This window comes from Chiloscyllium punctatum, unplaced genomic scaffold (assembly GCF_047496795.1).
Source record: "Chiloscyllium punctatum isolate Juve2018m unplaced genomic scaffold, sChiPun1.3 scaffold_238, whole genome shotgun sequence".
Classification (NCBI taxonomy): Eukaryota; Metazoa; Chordata; class Chondrichthyes; order Orectolobiformes; family Hemiscylliidae; genus Chiloscyllium; species Chiloscyllium punctatum.
Window position 1 is genome coordinate 240,095 of NW_027309972.1, and position 15,685 is coordinate 255,779.

At 55.8% G+C, this 15,685-nt stretch overlaps 1 protein-coding gene across 1 annotated transcript in view; it reads left to right on the forward strand.

Moving 5' to 3' along the window:
* LOC140472050 (plasma membrane calcium-transporting ATPase 2-like) overlaps nt 1-7,033 on the forward strand; it is a 39,575-nt gene extending 32,542 nt beyond the window's left edge. Inside the window, exons 10-11 of the mRNA XM_072567466.1 lie at nt 1,407-1,589; nt 6,937-7,033. Coding sequence (XP_072423567.1) covers nt 1,407-1,589; nt 6,937-6,978 — 225 coding nt within the window. The 3' untranslated portion in view covers nt 6,979-7,033. The remainder of the gene's footprint in view (nt 1-1,406; nt 1,590-6,936) is intronic.
* The last annotated feature ends 8,652 nt before the right edge of the window (nt 7,034-15,685 follow it).

The following is a 15,685-nucleotide window of genomic DNA, read 5'->3' on the forward strand; positions in this document are numbered from 1 at the left end:
GGGTCAGTGCTGAGGGAGTGGGTGCTGTGGGTGGGTCAGTGCTGAGGGAGGGTCAGTGCTGAGGGAGTGGGGGCTGTGGGAGGGTCAGTGCTGAGGGAGTGGGGGCTGTGGGAGGGTCAGTGCTGAGGGAGGGTCAGTGCTGAGGGAGGGGGCACCGAGGGAGGGTCAGTGCTGTGGGAGGGTCAGTGCTGAGGGAGTGGGGGCTGTGGGAGGGTCAGTGCTGAGGGAGTGGGCCCTGTGCGAGGGTCAGTGCTGAGGGAGTGGGCCCTGTGGGAGGGTCAGTGCTGAGGGAGTGGGCCCTGTGGGAGGGTCAGTGCTGAGGGAGGGTCAGTGCTGAGGGAGGGTCAGTGCTGAGGGAGTGGGCCCTGTGGGAGGGTCAGTGCTGAGGGAGTGGGCCCTGTGGGAGGGTCAGTGCTGAGGGAGGGTCAGTGCTGAGGGAGGGTCAGTGCTGAGAAAGTGGGTGCTGTGGGAGGGTCAGTGCTGAGGGAGTGGGGGCTGTGGGAGGGTCAGTGCTGAGGGAGTGGGGGCTGTGGGAGGGTCAGTGCTGAGGGAGTGGGGGCTGTGGGAGGGTCAGTGCTGAGGGAGTGGGGGCTGTGGGAGGGTCAGTGCTGAGGGAGTGGGGGCTGTGGGAGGGTCAGTGCTGAGGGAGGGTCAGTGCTGAGGGAGTGGGGGCTGTGGGAGGGTCAGTGCTGTGGGAGGGTCAGTGCTGTGGGAGGGTCAGCGCTGAGGGAGGGTCAGCGCTGAGGGAGGGTCAGTGCTGAGGGAGTGGGTGCTGTGGGAGGGTCAGTGCTGAGGGAGGGTCAGTGCTGAGGGAGTGGGCCCTGAGGGAGGGTCAGTGCTGAGGGAGTGGGGGCTGTGGGAGGGTCAGTGCTGAGGGAGTGGGGGCTGTGGGAGGGTCAGCGCTGAGGGAGGGTCAGTGCTGTGGGAGGGTCAGCGCTGAGGGAGGGTCAGCGCTGAGGGAGGGTCAGTGCTGAGGGAGGGTCAGTGCTGAGGGAGTGGGTGCTGTGGGAGGGTCAGTGCTGAGGGAGTGGGGGCTGTGGGAGGGTCAGTGCTGAGGGAGGGTCAGCGCTGAGGGAGGGTCAGTGCTGAGGGAGTGGGTGCCGTGGGAGGGTCAGTGCTGAGGGAGTGGGTGCTGTGGGAGGGTCAGTGCTGAGGGAGTGGGGGCTGTGGGAGGGTCAGTGCTGAGGGAGTGGGTGCTGTGGGAGGGTCAGCGCTGAGGGAGCGGGCACCTTCCTAGTAGTGGGAGTAGAGGGTAACTGAGTTGACCAATCGGAGTGGTCCTACAGAGTGCCAGACGGGCCGAATTCCATGGCCTGACGATCTGCCTCGAATTTCTCTCCTCCCTCTCTTCTCCCCGGAACGTCGCTCCCCCCCCCCCCCCCCCCACCTCCCCCCACTGTTCCTAGCTGATCGTCTCCATCCCGAAAGACGTGCTCAGGTTCCTGAAACAACCCGGGCCGGGCAGCCGGAAGGGTGTCCTCGCTGACGACGGCCGATCGGAAGACGAGGAGGAGGTTGGCTACGCTGAGGGGGAGCTCTGCTGTGGGAGGGTCCTCTGGTTTCGCGGTCTGAACCGTATTCAGACTCAGGTAGGCCGCACCTCCTCCCAAAACACCAAGGTGTCCCGGCTCCCCCCACCGTCCATGCGACAGAGATTCGTTTGTGACTCCAGTCCCTCTGATCAACGTAGGCTGATCCCTCTCCCCCCCCCATCTTGGTGGCCTGGTGGTTTAAGGAAATGGAATCGGCTTTCAGGACATGAAAGCCTGGTGTTTATTTCATTCTCTCGCAGCCTAGAGACAAATTTGAGGCCTGTGATTTTAATTTCTCAAGGCCTAATTTATTGTGGTTTAAGGAAATGGAATAAGCTTTCAGGAAATGGAGGCCTGGTGTTTATTTCATCCCCTTGAAGCCGAGAGACAATTTGAGGCCTGTGATTTTAATTTCTCGTGGCCTGGTGGCTTTAGGCTTTCAGGAAATGAAGGCCTGGTGTTTATTTCATTCCCTTGAAGCCTAGAACACTATTTGAGGCCTGTGATTGTAAATTCTCAGGCCCTAGATTGCAGAGCCTTTGGCTTTGATCTTTATGTCCTCATTGTCTACAGGAATAGTGCCCGAAGACTGGAGGATAGCAAATGTCCCTTGTTCAAGAAGGGGAGTACAGACAACCCTGGCAATTATAGACCAGTGAGCCTTACTTCGGTTGTGGATAAAGTGTTGGGAAAGGTTCTAAGATTTATAATCATCGAGAGAGGAATAAGTTGATGAGGGATAGTCAACACAGTTTTGTGAAGGGTAGGTTGTGCCTCACTGACCTTATTGAGTTCTTTGAGAAGGTGACCAAACAGGTAGATGAGGGTAAAGTGGTTGATGTGGTGTATGTGGATCTCAGTAAGGTGTTCGATAAGGTTCCCCATGGTAGGCTACTGCACCAAATATGGAGGTATGGGATTGTGGGTGATTTAGCGGTTGGGATCAGAAATTGGCTAGCTGAAAGAAGACAGAGGGTGGTGGTTGATGGGAAATGTTCGTCCTGGAGCTCAGTTCCCAGTGGGGTACCACAGGGTCTGTTCTGGGACCACTGCTGCTTGTCATTTTTATAAATGACCTGGATGAGGGTGTGGAAGGATGGGTTAGTAAATTTGGGGATGACACTAAGGTGGGTGGAGTTGTGGATAGTGCGGAAGGATGTTGCAGGTTACAGAGGGACAGAGATAAGCTTCAGAGCTGGGCTGGGAGATGGCAAATGGAGTTTAATGTGGAAAAGTGTGAGGTGATTCACTTTGGAAGGAGTAACAGGAATGCAGAGTACTGGGCTCATGGTAAGATTCTCGGTAGTGTCGATGAGCAGGGAGATCTCGGTGTCCATGTACATAGATCCCTGAAAGTTGCCACCCAGGTCGATCGGGTTGTTAAGAAGGTGTACGGTGTGTTAGCGTTTATCGGGAGAGGGATTGAGTTTCGGAGCCACGGGGTCATGCTGCAGCTGTACAAAACTCTGGTGCGGCCGCACTTGGGGAGGATTGTGTACAGTTCTGGTCACCGCATGGTAGGAAGGATGTGGAAACTTTGGAAAGGGTTCAGAGGGGATTTCCCGGGATGTTGCCTGGTTATGGAGGGAAGGTCTTATGGGGAAAGGCTGAGGGACTTGAGGCTGTTTCCGTTCGAGAGAAGGAGGTTGAGAGGTGACTTAACTGAGAGGTATCAGATAATCCGAGGGTTCGATAGGGTGGACAGGGAGAGGTCTTTTCCCTCGGATGGTGATGGCTAGCACCAGGGGACACAGCTTTAAATTGAGGGGGTGATAGATACAGGACAGATGGCAGAGGGAGTTTCTTTACTCAGAGAGTAGGAGGGGGTGTGGAACGCACTGTCTGTAACAGGAGTAGACTCACCAACTTTAGGGGCATTTAAATGGGCATTGGGTAGGCACATGGATGTGAATGGAATAGGGTAGGAGAGAGGGGCTTCAGATTGGTCAGCACAGCACGGAGGGGCCGAAGGGTCTGTACTGCGCTGGAATATTCTAATGTTGACTGTGGTTTAAGGAAATGGAACAGGCTTTCAGGAAATGGAGGCCTGGTGTTTATTTCATTCCCTTGAAGCCTAGAGACAAGTTGAGGCCTGTGATTTTAATTTCTCAAGGCCGAGTATTGATTGTGGGATAAGGAGATAGAATAGGCTTTCAGGAAATTAAGGCCTGGTGTTCACTTCATTCGCTTGAAGCTCAGAGATAATTTGAGGCCTGGAGTTTTAATTTCGAGGCCTAGTGATGATTTGATTTCTTGAGGCCTAGTGTTGACTTTGGTTCCTTGAAAGCCTGTTTTGATTTTGAGGCTGAGTGACAATTTGTTTTCATTACTATGGGCAATTGTTGGTTTTGTGTCACTGGGGCCTAGTATTGGTTTTGCCTCTTTGAAGCCTAGAGACAATGTGGGGCCTGTAATTTTGAACTCTTGAAGCCTGGTAAGGATTTTGGGGTTCTTCATTGATTTTTAGCAGGGGTTTTCCAGAGGACGAGGTGGGGATGGAGGGGGATCGGGATAAAGAACCGGGGAGGGGGAGACGAGGATAGAGGGGGAACGGGATAAAGACCCAGAGGGGGAGACGGGGATAGAGGGGGAATGGGATAGAGACCCAGAGGGGGAGACGGGGATAGAGGGGGAATGGGATAGAGACCCAGAGGGGGAGACGAGGATAGAGGGGGAACGGGATAAAGACCCAGAGGGGGAGATGGGGTAGAGGGGGAACGGGATAAAGACCCAGAGGGGGAGACGGGGATAGAGGGGGAATGGGATAGAGACCCAGAGGGGGAGACGGGGATAGAGGGGGAACAGGATAAAGACCCAGAGACGGGTATAGAGGGGGAACAGGATAAAGACCCAGAGGGGGGAGACGGGGATAGAGGGGGAACGGGACAAAGACCCAGAGGGGGAGACGGGGATAGAGGGGGAATGGGATAAAGACCCAGAGGGGGAGACGGGGATAGAGGGGGAATGGGATAAAGACCCAGAGACGGGGATAGAGGGGGAATGGGATAAAGACCCAGAGGGGGAGACGGGGATAGAGGGGGAATGGGATAAAGACCAAGAGACAGGGATAGAGGGGGATAGAGGGGGAACGGGATAAAGACCCAGAGGGGGAGATGGGGATAGAGGGGGAATGGGATAAAGACCCACAGGGGGAGACGGGGATAGAGGGGGAACGGGATAAAGACCCAGAGGGGGAGACGGGGATAGAGGGGGAACGGGATAAAGACCCAGAGGGGGAGACGGGGATAGAGGGGGAATGGGATAAAGACCCAGAGGGGGAGACGGGGATAGAGGGGGAACGGGATAAAGACCCAGAGACGGGGATAGAGGGGGAACGGGATAAAGACCCAGAGGGGGGAGACGGGGATAGAGGGGGAACGGGATAAAGACCCAGAGACGGGGATAGAGGGGGAACGGGATAAAGACCCAGAGACGGGGATAGAGGGGGAACGGGATAAAGACCCAGAGGGGGAGATGGGGATAGAGGGGGAATGGGATAAAGACCCAGAGGGGGAGACGGGGATAGAGGGGGAACGGGATAAAGACCCAGAGGGGGAGACGGGGATAGAGGGGGAACGGGATAAAGACCCAGAGGGGGAGACGGGGATAGAGGGGGAATGGGATAAAGACCCAGAGGGGGAGACGGGGATAGAGGGGGAACGGGATAAAGACCCAGAGACGGGGATAGAGGGGGAACGGGATAAAGACCCAGAGGGGGGAGACGGGGATAGAGGGGGAACGGGATAAAGACCCAGAGACGGGGATAGAGGGGGAACGGGATAAAGACCCAGAGACGGGGATAGAGGGGGAACGGGATAAAGACCCAGAGACGGGGATAGAGGGGGAACGGGATAAAGACCCAGAGGGGGAGATGGGGATAGAGGGGGAATGGGATAAAGACCCAGAGACGGGGATAGAGGGGGAATGGGATAAAGACCCAGAGACGGGGATAGAGGGGGAACGGGATAAAGACCCAGAGACGGGGATAGAGGGGGAACGGGATAAAGACCCAGAGAGGGAGACGGGGATAGAGGGGGAACGGGATAAAGACCCAGAGGGGGAGACGGGGATAGAGGGGGAATGGGATAAAGACCCAGAGGGGGGAGACGGGGATAGAGGGGGAACGGGATAAAGACCCAGAGGGGGAGACGGGGATAGAGGGGGAACGGGATAAAGACCCAGAGACGGGGATAGAGGGGGAACGGGATAAAGACCCAGAGACAGGGATAGAGGGGGAACGGGATAAAGACCCAGAGAGGGAGACGGGGAGAGAGGGGGAACGGGATAAAGACCCAGAGAGGGAGACGGGGATAGAGGGGGAACGGGATAAAGACCCAGAGACGGGGATAGAGGGGGAACGGGATGAAGACCCAGAGGGGGAGACGGGGATAGAGGGGGAACGGGATAAAGACCCAGAGACGGGGATAGAGGGGGAACGGGATAAAGACCCAGAGACGGGGATAGAGGGGGAACGGGATAAAGACCCAGAGACAGGGATAGAGGGGGAACGGGATAAAGACCCAGAGGGGGAGACGGATCAGAGAAACAGTCAGAAGATTAGCCCATCATGGGGTAAGGCCAGTGTTGGTGTGGGAGCCAATATTTGACCATCCCGAACTGTCCCTTTGAACCATGACTCTGGTCTCGGGCCTTAGAAAAGCAGTTCAGAGTTGACCCACTGCTGTTGGCGGTGTTAGTGAAGAGTCTGGAGTCACGTGTAGGCCCAGACTGGGTAAGGACAGCAGACACCCAGCCCTGCAAGGGGTATGACTGAATCCAGGGGGTTACCACACGCCATCCCAGAGATAGGCCCACCTTCCAAAATTGGATGGATCGCAATGCCATCTCTTCCGGGGGGGGGGGCAGTGTAGAGGGAGCTTTACTCTGTATCTAACCCCCTGTCCCTGGAGTGGGGGACAGTGTAGAGGGAGCTTTACTCTGTATCTAACCCTCTGTCCCTGGGAGTGGGGGGACAGTGTAGAGGCAGCTTTACTCTGTATCTAACCCCCTGTCCCTGGGAGTGGGGGGACAGTGTAGAGGGAGCTTTACTCTGTATCTAACCCCATGCTGTCCCCGGGGAGTGTGTGATTGGTGTAGAGGGAGCTTTACTCTGTATCTTACCCCCTGACCCTGGGAGTGGGGGGACAGTGTAGAGGGAGCTTTACTCTGTATCTAACCCCCTGTCCCTGGGAGTGGGGGGACAGTGTAGAGGGAGCTTTACCCTGTCTCTTACCCCCGACCCTGGGAGTGGGGGGACAGTGTAGAGGGCGCTTTACCCTGTATCTTACCCCTGACCCTGAGAGTGGTGGGGGACAGCGTAGAGGGAGCTTTACTCCGTATCTAACCCTTGAAGACGGATCTCGCGTCTCACGTGTTTCCCCCATTTTCTGTTTCCACCCGAAAGGTTAATCTCCAGAAACAACAATTCAAGGATCGGTTGTTGTAGTGTTTCGAGGGGAAGGGGGGAACGTGCTCACCACCCCCCCCCCCCCACCCCCCACCACCAACACCCCCCACCCCCCCCCAACACCCCCCACCCCCCCCCGTCTGGCCTCGATGGACCCGTTCCCACCCATTCGCCCATCCCCCACCCTGGGGCCTGGCGGGGGCAGGGTGAGGGGGGGTGAGGGGGGTGTGGGGGGGGGGGGGGGGGGGTGCGATGGATTCGGACGGGGGCCCGCGATTCCCAGGGACCTCGGGAGCGAGATTCCCGCCCGTTCCCTGGAGCTGAGCCTCCCAAGGGTTGGGGATGTCTTCATGCCTCTGTTGAGAGTGTTGGTGGGTTGGGGGGGGGTTGGGGGGGGGTGGAGAGAGTGTCCAGACCATCGAAGGGAGGGAGCCAAAGGTGGACTTGCGCCCCCCCACCACCTCCACCAGGAGCGAGTCCTGTCTGCTGCCCTCACCCCCAGTCCCAGGCTTCATCCCATGAACTAGGCCGGGAGACCTGTCCAAGGCTTTGGATAAGGGAGGACGGATTTTTGTTGGGGGGGGGGGCGGGTGGGGGCGCGAATGGAGGGGAGAGACTGGTGTCGGCGTGGGGCGGCGACAACTGGCAGAGGGGTCGGGACGCTGAAACACTCTCCCGTGACCCCCCCCCCCCCCCACCTCACACCCTGCAACCCAGGGGCAGCTTGACCATATGAGGCCGACACACCGTGCCCTCCTCAAAATGGCTGCCCCCAACCGAGGCGCGCCCTCCCACTCCCTGAGGCCTCGGGCCCTCTCCCCGAGTGGGCAGGGGGGGACGTGTGGGGCGCAAGTGGGAGAGCGAGAGAGGGAGAGAGAGGCCGCAGAGGAGTCTGGGGCCTAGACGGAGGCTGAGGGGTGGGGGGCAGGGCGGTTAAAATTTGGGCCCTCCGAGATCCTCCCTTCCCCACCCCCCCCACCACCCCCCTACAATTCCTTGTGCCCACCCCTGTGTTCGAAAACAAAAGTCCCGCCCCGCCCCGGAGGAGAAAATGGGCGATGGCGACCGTTGTCGAAGGCTTCAAAGCTGCACGTTTTCCAAAAAAAAACCAATTCCTCGTTACCCCAGGAGAGGGGTGGAGGAGGATGACGGAACGGCCGTCCTCCCGAGACAATAAAAAGAAAACGAATTTCGCGCAGCCATTTTCCTCCCTCCTCAGGTGTCTCTGTGCCTGCTTGGATACATGGCCCCTGGGGTTCGATTGCACTGAAATCACCGATTTGCGGGGGATGGGAAGGTGGTGGGGTGGGGTGGGGTGGGGGGGGGGAGCGGTGGGGAGGAATGTGGTGGTGCCGTTGAAGGATTCCCCTCTGCGTCTTGGCGCGAAGGAGGGTGCCGGGAGGGGAGGGGAGGGGGGGGGGCGAGCGTCGAGCAGGGCAGTAAGGAGTCCCGGGATGGTCCGGAATGTCTGGTTGGGCTGGACTTGGCGAAACCGCGTGCACACAGTTCCTGGGGGGGGGGAGGAGAACTGGGGAGGGGACGCGCTCCCGCGGGGAGGGGGGAGGAACAGGGGGACTCAGTCTAGAGTCGTACAGCGCCAAAACAGACCCTTCGGCCCATCCCGTCCCTGCTATCCTAACCTAATCCAGCCCCCCCCGTTTGCCAGCACTTGGCCCATCTCCCCCCTAAACCCTCCCTATCCATGTCCCCCCCCCATCCTTTTAAATGTTATCATTGTACCCCCCCCACCCCTTCCTCTGGCAGCTCGTTCCACACACGCACCACCCTCTGGGGGGAAAAGTTACCCCTCGGGTCCCTTTCCCCCCCCTCTCACCTTAAACCTACCCCCTCTAGTTCTGGACTCCCCCCACCCCAGGGGGAAAAGACCTTGTCTATTTACCCTATCCATGCCCCCCCCCCATGGTTTTATAACCCTCTATAAGGTCACACCCTCCAGGGAAAACAGCTCCAGCCTCTCCTTATAACTCAAAACACTCCATCTCCGGCACCGTCCGGGTCACTTCCCGAACCCTCTCCGGGTGAATCATGTCCTTCCTGTAACGGGGTGCCCGGAACTGGACACACTGCTCCAGACGAAGCCTCACCAACGTCCTGTATAACCCCCAACGTGTCGTCCCCCCAGCTCCCTGTACTCAAAGCTCTGAGCGATGGAGGCAAACACCTTCTTACCCGCCCTGTCTCCCTGTGACCGAACTTCAAAGAATGATGTCCCAGAACCCCCCCCCCCCCCCCGGGGGCTCCCTGTTCTCCAACATGACCCCCAAGGCCTTGCTGTAACCCCTGCCCCTTGGCTGTTTGACCAAAATGCAACACCTCGCGATGATCCGAATTAAACTCCGTCTGCCACCTCTCGGCCCAGCTGATCAAGTTGCAAGTCAATGGTTGACAATTCCTCCGGCGTTCCGGAGGTTTTTGTCCTGGTCATCATCAGGAGGCAGCTCAATTGTCGTATCGGCAGCACATCTCACACTCCCTCACCCTCAGGGACCATCAAACGGACATCGTTTCCAGATTATATTCGAGACACCGGCCGGGGTGAGCACTGCCTGATCGATCCTGGGGACCCACGTTGTCGCCATTTACCAAAGGGATACCCTGTCGGAACAGCTCCGTCCCTCCCCCTGTACACACAGCAAGGCAGAGGGGCAGGGAGTGGGCGCAGTGGGAGGGTCAGTGCTGAGGGAGTGGGTGCTGTGGGAGGGTCAGTGCTGAGGGAGTGGGGGCTGTGGGAGGGTCAGTGCTGAGGGAGTGGGCGCTGTGGGAGGGTCAGTGCTGAGGGAGTGGGCGCTGTGGGAGGGTCAGTGCTGAGGGAGTGGGTGCTGTGGGAGGGTCAGTGCTGAGGGAGTCGGTGCTGAGGGAGGGTCAGTGCTGAGGGAATGGGCGCTGTGGGAGGGTCAGCGCTGAGGGAGTGGGCGCTGCCCACTGGCTGTGTTTCCTGACCTGGGTTGCCTGCCCACAACGTCCGTGGACAGAGCCAATTCTCACCAAGACTTCCTCTGGTACCCGCTGTCAACGCCCTTGCCCCACTCTCGAGAAGGTCCCTCACCCACATCCGGTCGGAGTGTGTCAGCTTCCCCTGGAGAGAATCCCATGATAAAAGTTTCGAGATGGGTTTTCCCCAGGGATTGGGATCGCTGGTGCCCGCTCTCCCCCTGCGAGACTGGAATGAGTTGGAAAGAGGAGAAAATCTGAAGAGAAATGTCCGCGTGACTCTGAAGTGGGAAGGTTTGTGAGGAGACCCCGAAGGCGTTGGTCTGCCAGGGCAGGGAAAGGGCAGCGTGGCTTCCACGTGGGTCAGGGTGGGGCACGGCGCGTCTGTTGGATGGACTTTGTCTCGAATGGGCAGGGCAGTTATAAAAGAGCAGGGGCACAAGGGGCAGAGGGAGCTGGGTGTGCCCAGACCCAGCTCACTGAAGGAGGCAGGACAGGCAGGATATCTCTCACACACACACATTACACACACATTATACACACACACACTCTCTCACACTCACACATTACACACACACACACACACTCTCACACACACACATTATACACACACACACTCTCTCACACTCACATTACACACACACATTACACACACACACACTCTCACACTCACATTACACACATACACTCTATCTCACACTCACATTACACACACACACACTCTCACACTCACATTACACACGCACACACACACTCTATCTCACACTCACATTACACACACACACTCTCTCACACTCACATTACACACTCACATTACACACAAACACTCACACTCACATTACACACTCAAACTCTCTCACACACACATTACACACTCACATTACACACACACTCTCTCACACTCACATTACACACACGCACACATTACACACGCACTCACACGCACACTCACACACACACATTATACACACACACACTCTCTCACACTCACATTACACACACACACTCACACACACACATTACACACACACACACTCTCACACTCACATTACACACACACACTCTATCTCACACTCACATTACACACACACACACTCTCACACTCACATTACACACGCACACACACACTCTATCTCACACTCACATTACACACACACACTCTCTCACACTCACATTACACACTCACATTACACACAAACACTCACACTCACATTACACACTCAAACTCTCTCACACACACATTACACACTCACATTACACACACACTCTCTCACACTCACATTACACACACGCACACATTACACACGCACTCACACGCACACTCACACAGAAACACACACACAGAAACTCACTCACACATTACACACACTCACTCACACATTGCACACACTCACTCACACACAGAGAAACACACACACACAAACTCACTCACACATTGCACACACTCACTCACACACAGAGAAACACACACTCACACAGAAACACACTCACTCACACAGAAACACACAGACACAAACTCACTCACACATTGCACACACTCACTCACACACAGAGAATCACACACACACAGAAACACACTCACTCACACAGAAACACACAGACACAAACTCACTCACACATTGCACACACTCACTCACACACAGAGAATCACACACACACAGAAACACACTCACTCACACAGAAACACACAGACACAAACTCACTCACACATTGCACACACTCACTCACACACAGAGAAACACACACTCACACAGAAACACACTCACTCACACAGAAACACACAGACACAAACTCACTCACACATTGCACACACTCACTCACACACAGAGAATCACACACACACAGAAACACACTCACTCACACAGAAACACACAGACACAAACTCACTCACACATTGCACACACTCACTCACACACAGAGAAACACACACTCACACAGAAACACACTCACTCACACAGAAACACACAGACACAAACTCACTCACACATTGCACACACTCACTCACACACAGAGAATCACACACACACAGAAACACACTCACTCACACAGAAACACACAGACACAAACTCACTCACACATTGCACACACTCACTCACACACAGAGAAACACACACACACAGAAACACAAACACACTGACACACATATATACTCACACACACATACAAATACACTCTCTCTCAAACACACACACTTTCACACACAGACTCACAACCACACTCTCTCTCTTTTACACACACACACACACACGCACTCTCTCACACATACACGCTCACACTCTACCTCTCTCTCTCTCTCACACACACACCCCAACCTATCGTCTCCGAACAACGTGGGGCTCTCTGATTCCCTCTTTCCTCTTTCTGTCTTGGCTCTCCCCCACCCTCTCACCCCCAACCCCCTTCCCCCCCCCCCTCCCACCCCTCACCCCCCCCCCACCCAAATCTCCCCCCTCCCCATCGCCGACGCAGCTCAGGACAGCACCAGCCTTCTGCAGCTCGCTCTACGGAGTCCTGGAGGAGGAAGAGGACGAGGGAGGCGGACGCGCTTTCACCTCTGACCCCGGCAGTGGAACAAGAGGGGGATTGATCCCAGAGGGAGGGAGCAATTTCCGGGTGACGGGACGGGAGGAGGGGGATCGGCAGGGTATTCCGGGAGGGAGACATCTTGAACGTTGGGGAGCAGCGACCAGGATTGGGGGGGGATCCGCACTCAGCGATGGTGTCGAATGAAGATATCGGACTGACAGAAGAGAGATATTTCCCCCTACACACCCCCGCCGTGATGTTTATGTAACAAGACAACAGACAGGTTCAGAGGGGCCAGCCCCCAAAGGTAACATCCTGGTAAATCTGTCCCAGTCCCCAAAGGGTAACATCCTGGTAAATCTCTCCCAGCCCCCAAAGGGTAACATCCTGGTAAATCTGTCCCAGTCCCCAAAGGGTAACATCCTGGTAAATCTCTCCCAGCCCCCAAAGGGGTAACATCCTGGTAAATCTCTCCCAGTCCCCAAAGGGTAACATCCTGGTAAATCTCTCCCAGTCCCCAAAGGGTAACATCCTGGTAAATCACTCCCAGTCCCCAAAGGGGTAACATCCTGGTAAATCTCTCCCAGCCCCCAAAGGGTAACATCCTGGTAAATCTCTCCCAGTCCCCAAAGGGTAACATCCTGGTAAATCTCTCCCAGTCCCCAAAGGGTAACATCCTGGTAAATCTCTCCCAGTCCCCAAAGGGTAACATCCTGGTAAATCTCTCCCAGCCCCCAAAGGGTAACATCCTGGTAAATCTCTCCCAGTCCCCAAAGGGTAACATCCTGGTAAATCTCTCCCAGTCCCCAAAGGGTAACATCCTGGTAAATCTCTCCCAGTCCCCAAAGGGTAACATCCTGGTAAATCTCTCCCAGCACCCAAAGGGTAACATCCTGGTAAACCTCCGTGAGTTGTGTTTGTAAGGAGATCCGAGAGGTGGCTCCCAGAGACTGTGGGTTCCGTGACTGGGGCTGTTAAACAACTCCATTTCGGGAGCCCTGGCCGATGGATATAATCTGGAGAGTTGGAGGCTCTGTTCATTTGAAGAGCTGGTCCTGGGGAGAATTACTTTGTACTATCGCCGTGGAAATTAAAGGTGACTTCTGATGGGACACTGGCTTCAGTGGATTTATTTCACTCTCTGATCCAAGTGGGATGGTGGCTCAGTGGTTAGCACTGCTGCCTCCTAGCCCCTGGGACTAGGGTTCGATCCCAACCCCGGGTGTCTGTCTGTGTGGTGTTTTTGCACATTCTCCCCATCTCTGTGTGGGTTTCCTCTCGACAGTCCAAAGATGTGCAGGTCAGGGTGGATTGGCCGTGCGGAAATTGCCCGTCGTGTTGGTGGATTAGACAGAGGGAAATGGGGCGGGGTGGGTTACTCTTTGGAGGGTCGGTGTGGACTGGTTTGGCCGAAGGGCCAGTTCCCACACTGTACGGAATCTAATCTCATCAAACCATTCACATCCTGGTAAATCTCTCCCAGTCCCCAAAGAGTAACATCCTGGTAAATCTCTCCCAACCCCAAAGGGTAACATCCTGGTAAATCTCTCCCAACCCCCAAAGGGTAACATCCTGGTAAATCTCTCCCAGTCCCCAAAGGGAAACATCCTGGTAAATCTCCCCCAGTCCCCAAAGGGTAACATCCTGGTAAATCTCCCCCAGTCCCCAAAGGGTAACATCCTGGTAATTCTCTCCCAGTCCCCCCCCCCCCCCCCCCCTCCCCCCCCCCCCCCCCAGCCCCCCCCCCCTCCCCCCCCCCCCCCCCCCCCCCCCCCTCTCCCAGTCCCCAAAGGGTAACATCCTGGTAAATCTCTCCCAACCCCCAAAGGGTAACATCCTGGTAAATCTCTCCCAGCCCCCAAAGGGTAACATCCTGGTAATTCTCTCCCAGTCACCAAAGGGTAACATCCTGGTAAATCTCTCCCTGTCCCCAAAGGGTAACATCCTGGTAAATCTCTCCCAGCCCCCAAAGGGTAACATCCTGGTAATTCTCTCCCAGTCACCAAAGGGTAACATCCTGGTAAATCTCTCCCAGTCCCCAAAGGGTAACATCCTGGTAAATCTCTCCCAGTCCCCAAAGGGTAACATCCTGGTAAATCGCTCCCAGCCCCCAAAGGGGAACATCCTGGTAAATCTCTCCCAGACCCCAAAGGGTAACATCCTGGTAAATCTCCCCCAGTCCCCAAAGGGTAACATCCTGGTAAATCGCTCCCAGCCCCCAAAGGGGAACATCCTGGTAAATCTCTCCCAGTCCCCAAAGGGTAACATCCTGGCAAATCTCTCCCAGTCCCCAAAGGGTAACATCCTGGTAAATCTCTCCCAGTCCCCAAAGGGTAACATCCTGGTAAATCTCTCCCAGTCCCAAAGGGTAACATCCTGGTAAATCTCCCCCAGTCCCCAAAGGGTAACATCCTGGTAAATCGCTCCCAGCCCCCAAAGGGGAACATCCTGGTAAATCTCTCCCAGTCCCCAAAGGGTAACATCCTGGCAAATCTCTCCCAGTCCCCAAAGGGTAACATCCTGGTAAATCTCTCCCAGTCCCCAAAGGGTAACATCCTGGTAAATCTCTCCCAGTCCCCAAAGGGTAACATCCTGGTAAATCTCTCCCTGTCCCCAAAGGGTAACATCCTGGTAAATCTCTCCCAGTCCCCAAAGGGTAACATCCTGGTAAATCTCTCCCTGTCCCCAAAGGGTAACATCCTGGTAAATCTCTCCCAGCCCCCAAAGGGTAACATCCTGGTAAATCTCTCCCAGTCCCCGAAGGGTAACATCCTGGTAAATCTCTCCCAGTCCCCAAAGGGTAACATCCTGGTAAATCTCTCCCAGTCCCCAAAGGGTAACATCCTGGTAAATCTCTCATATCCCCCAAAGGGTAACATCCTGGTAAATCTCTCCCAGTCCCCAAAGGGGAACATCCTGGAAAATCTCTCCCAGTCCCAGGGGGAACATCCTGGTAAATCTCTCCCAGTCCCCAAAGGGTAACATCCTGGTAAATCTCTCCCAGTCCCCAAAGGGTAACATCCTGGTAAATCTCTCCCAGTCCCCAAAGGGGAACATCCTGGAAAATCTCTCCCAGTCCCAGGGGGAACATCCTGGTAAATCTCTCCCAGTCCCCAAAGGGTAACATCCTGGTAAATCTCTCCCAGCCCCCAAAGGGTAACATCCTGGTAAATCTCTCCCAGTCCCCAAAGGGGAACATCCTGGTAAATCTCTCCCAGTCCCCAAAGGGTAACATCCTGGTAAATCTCTCATATCCCCCAAAGGGTAA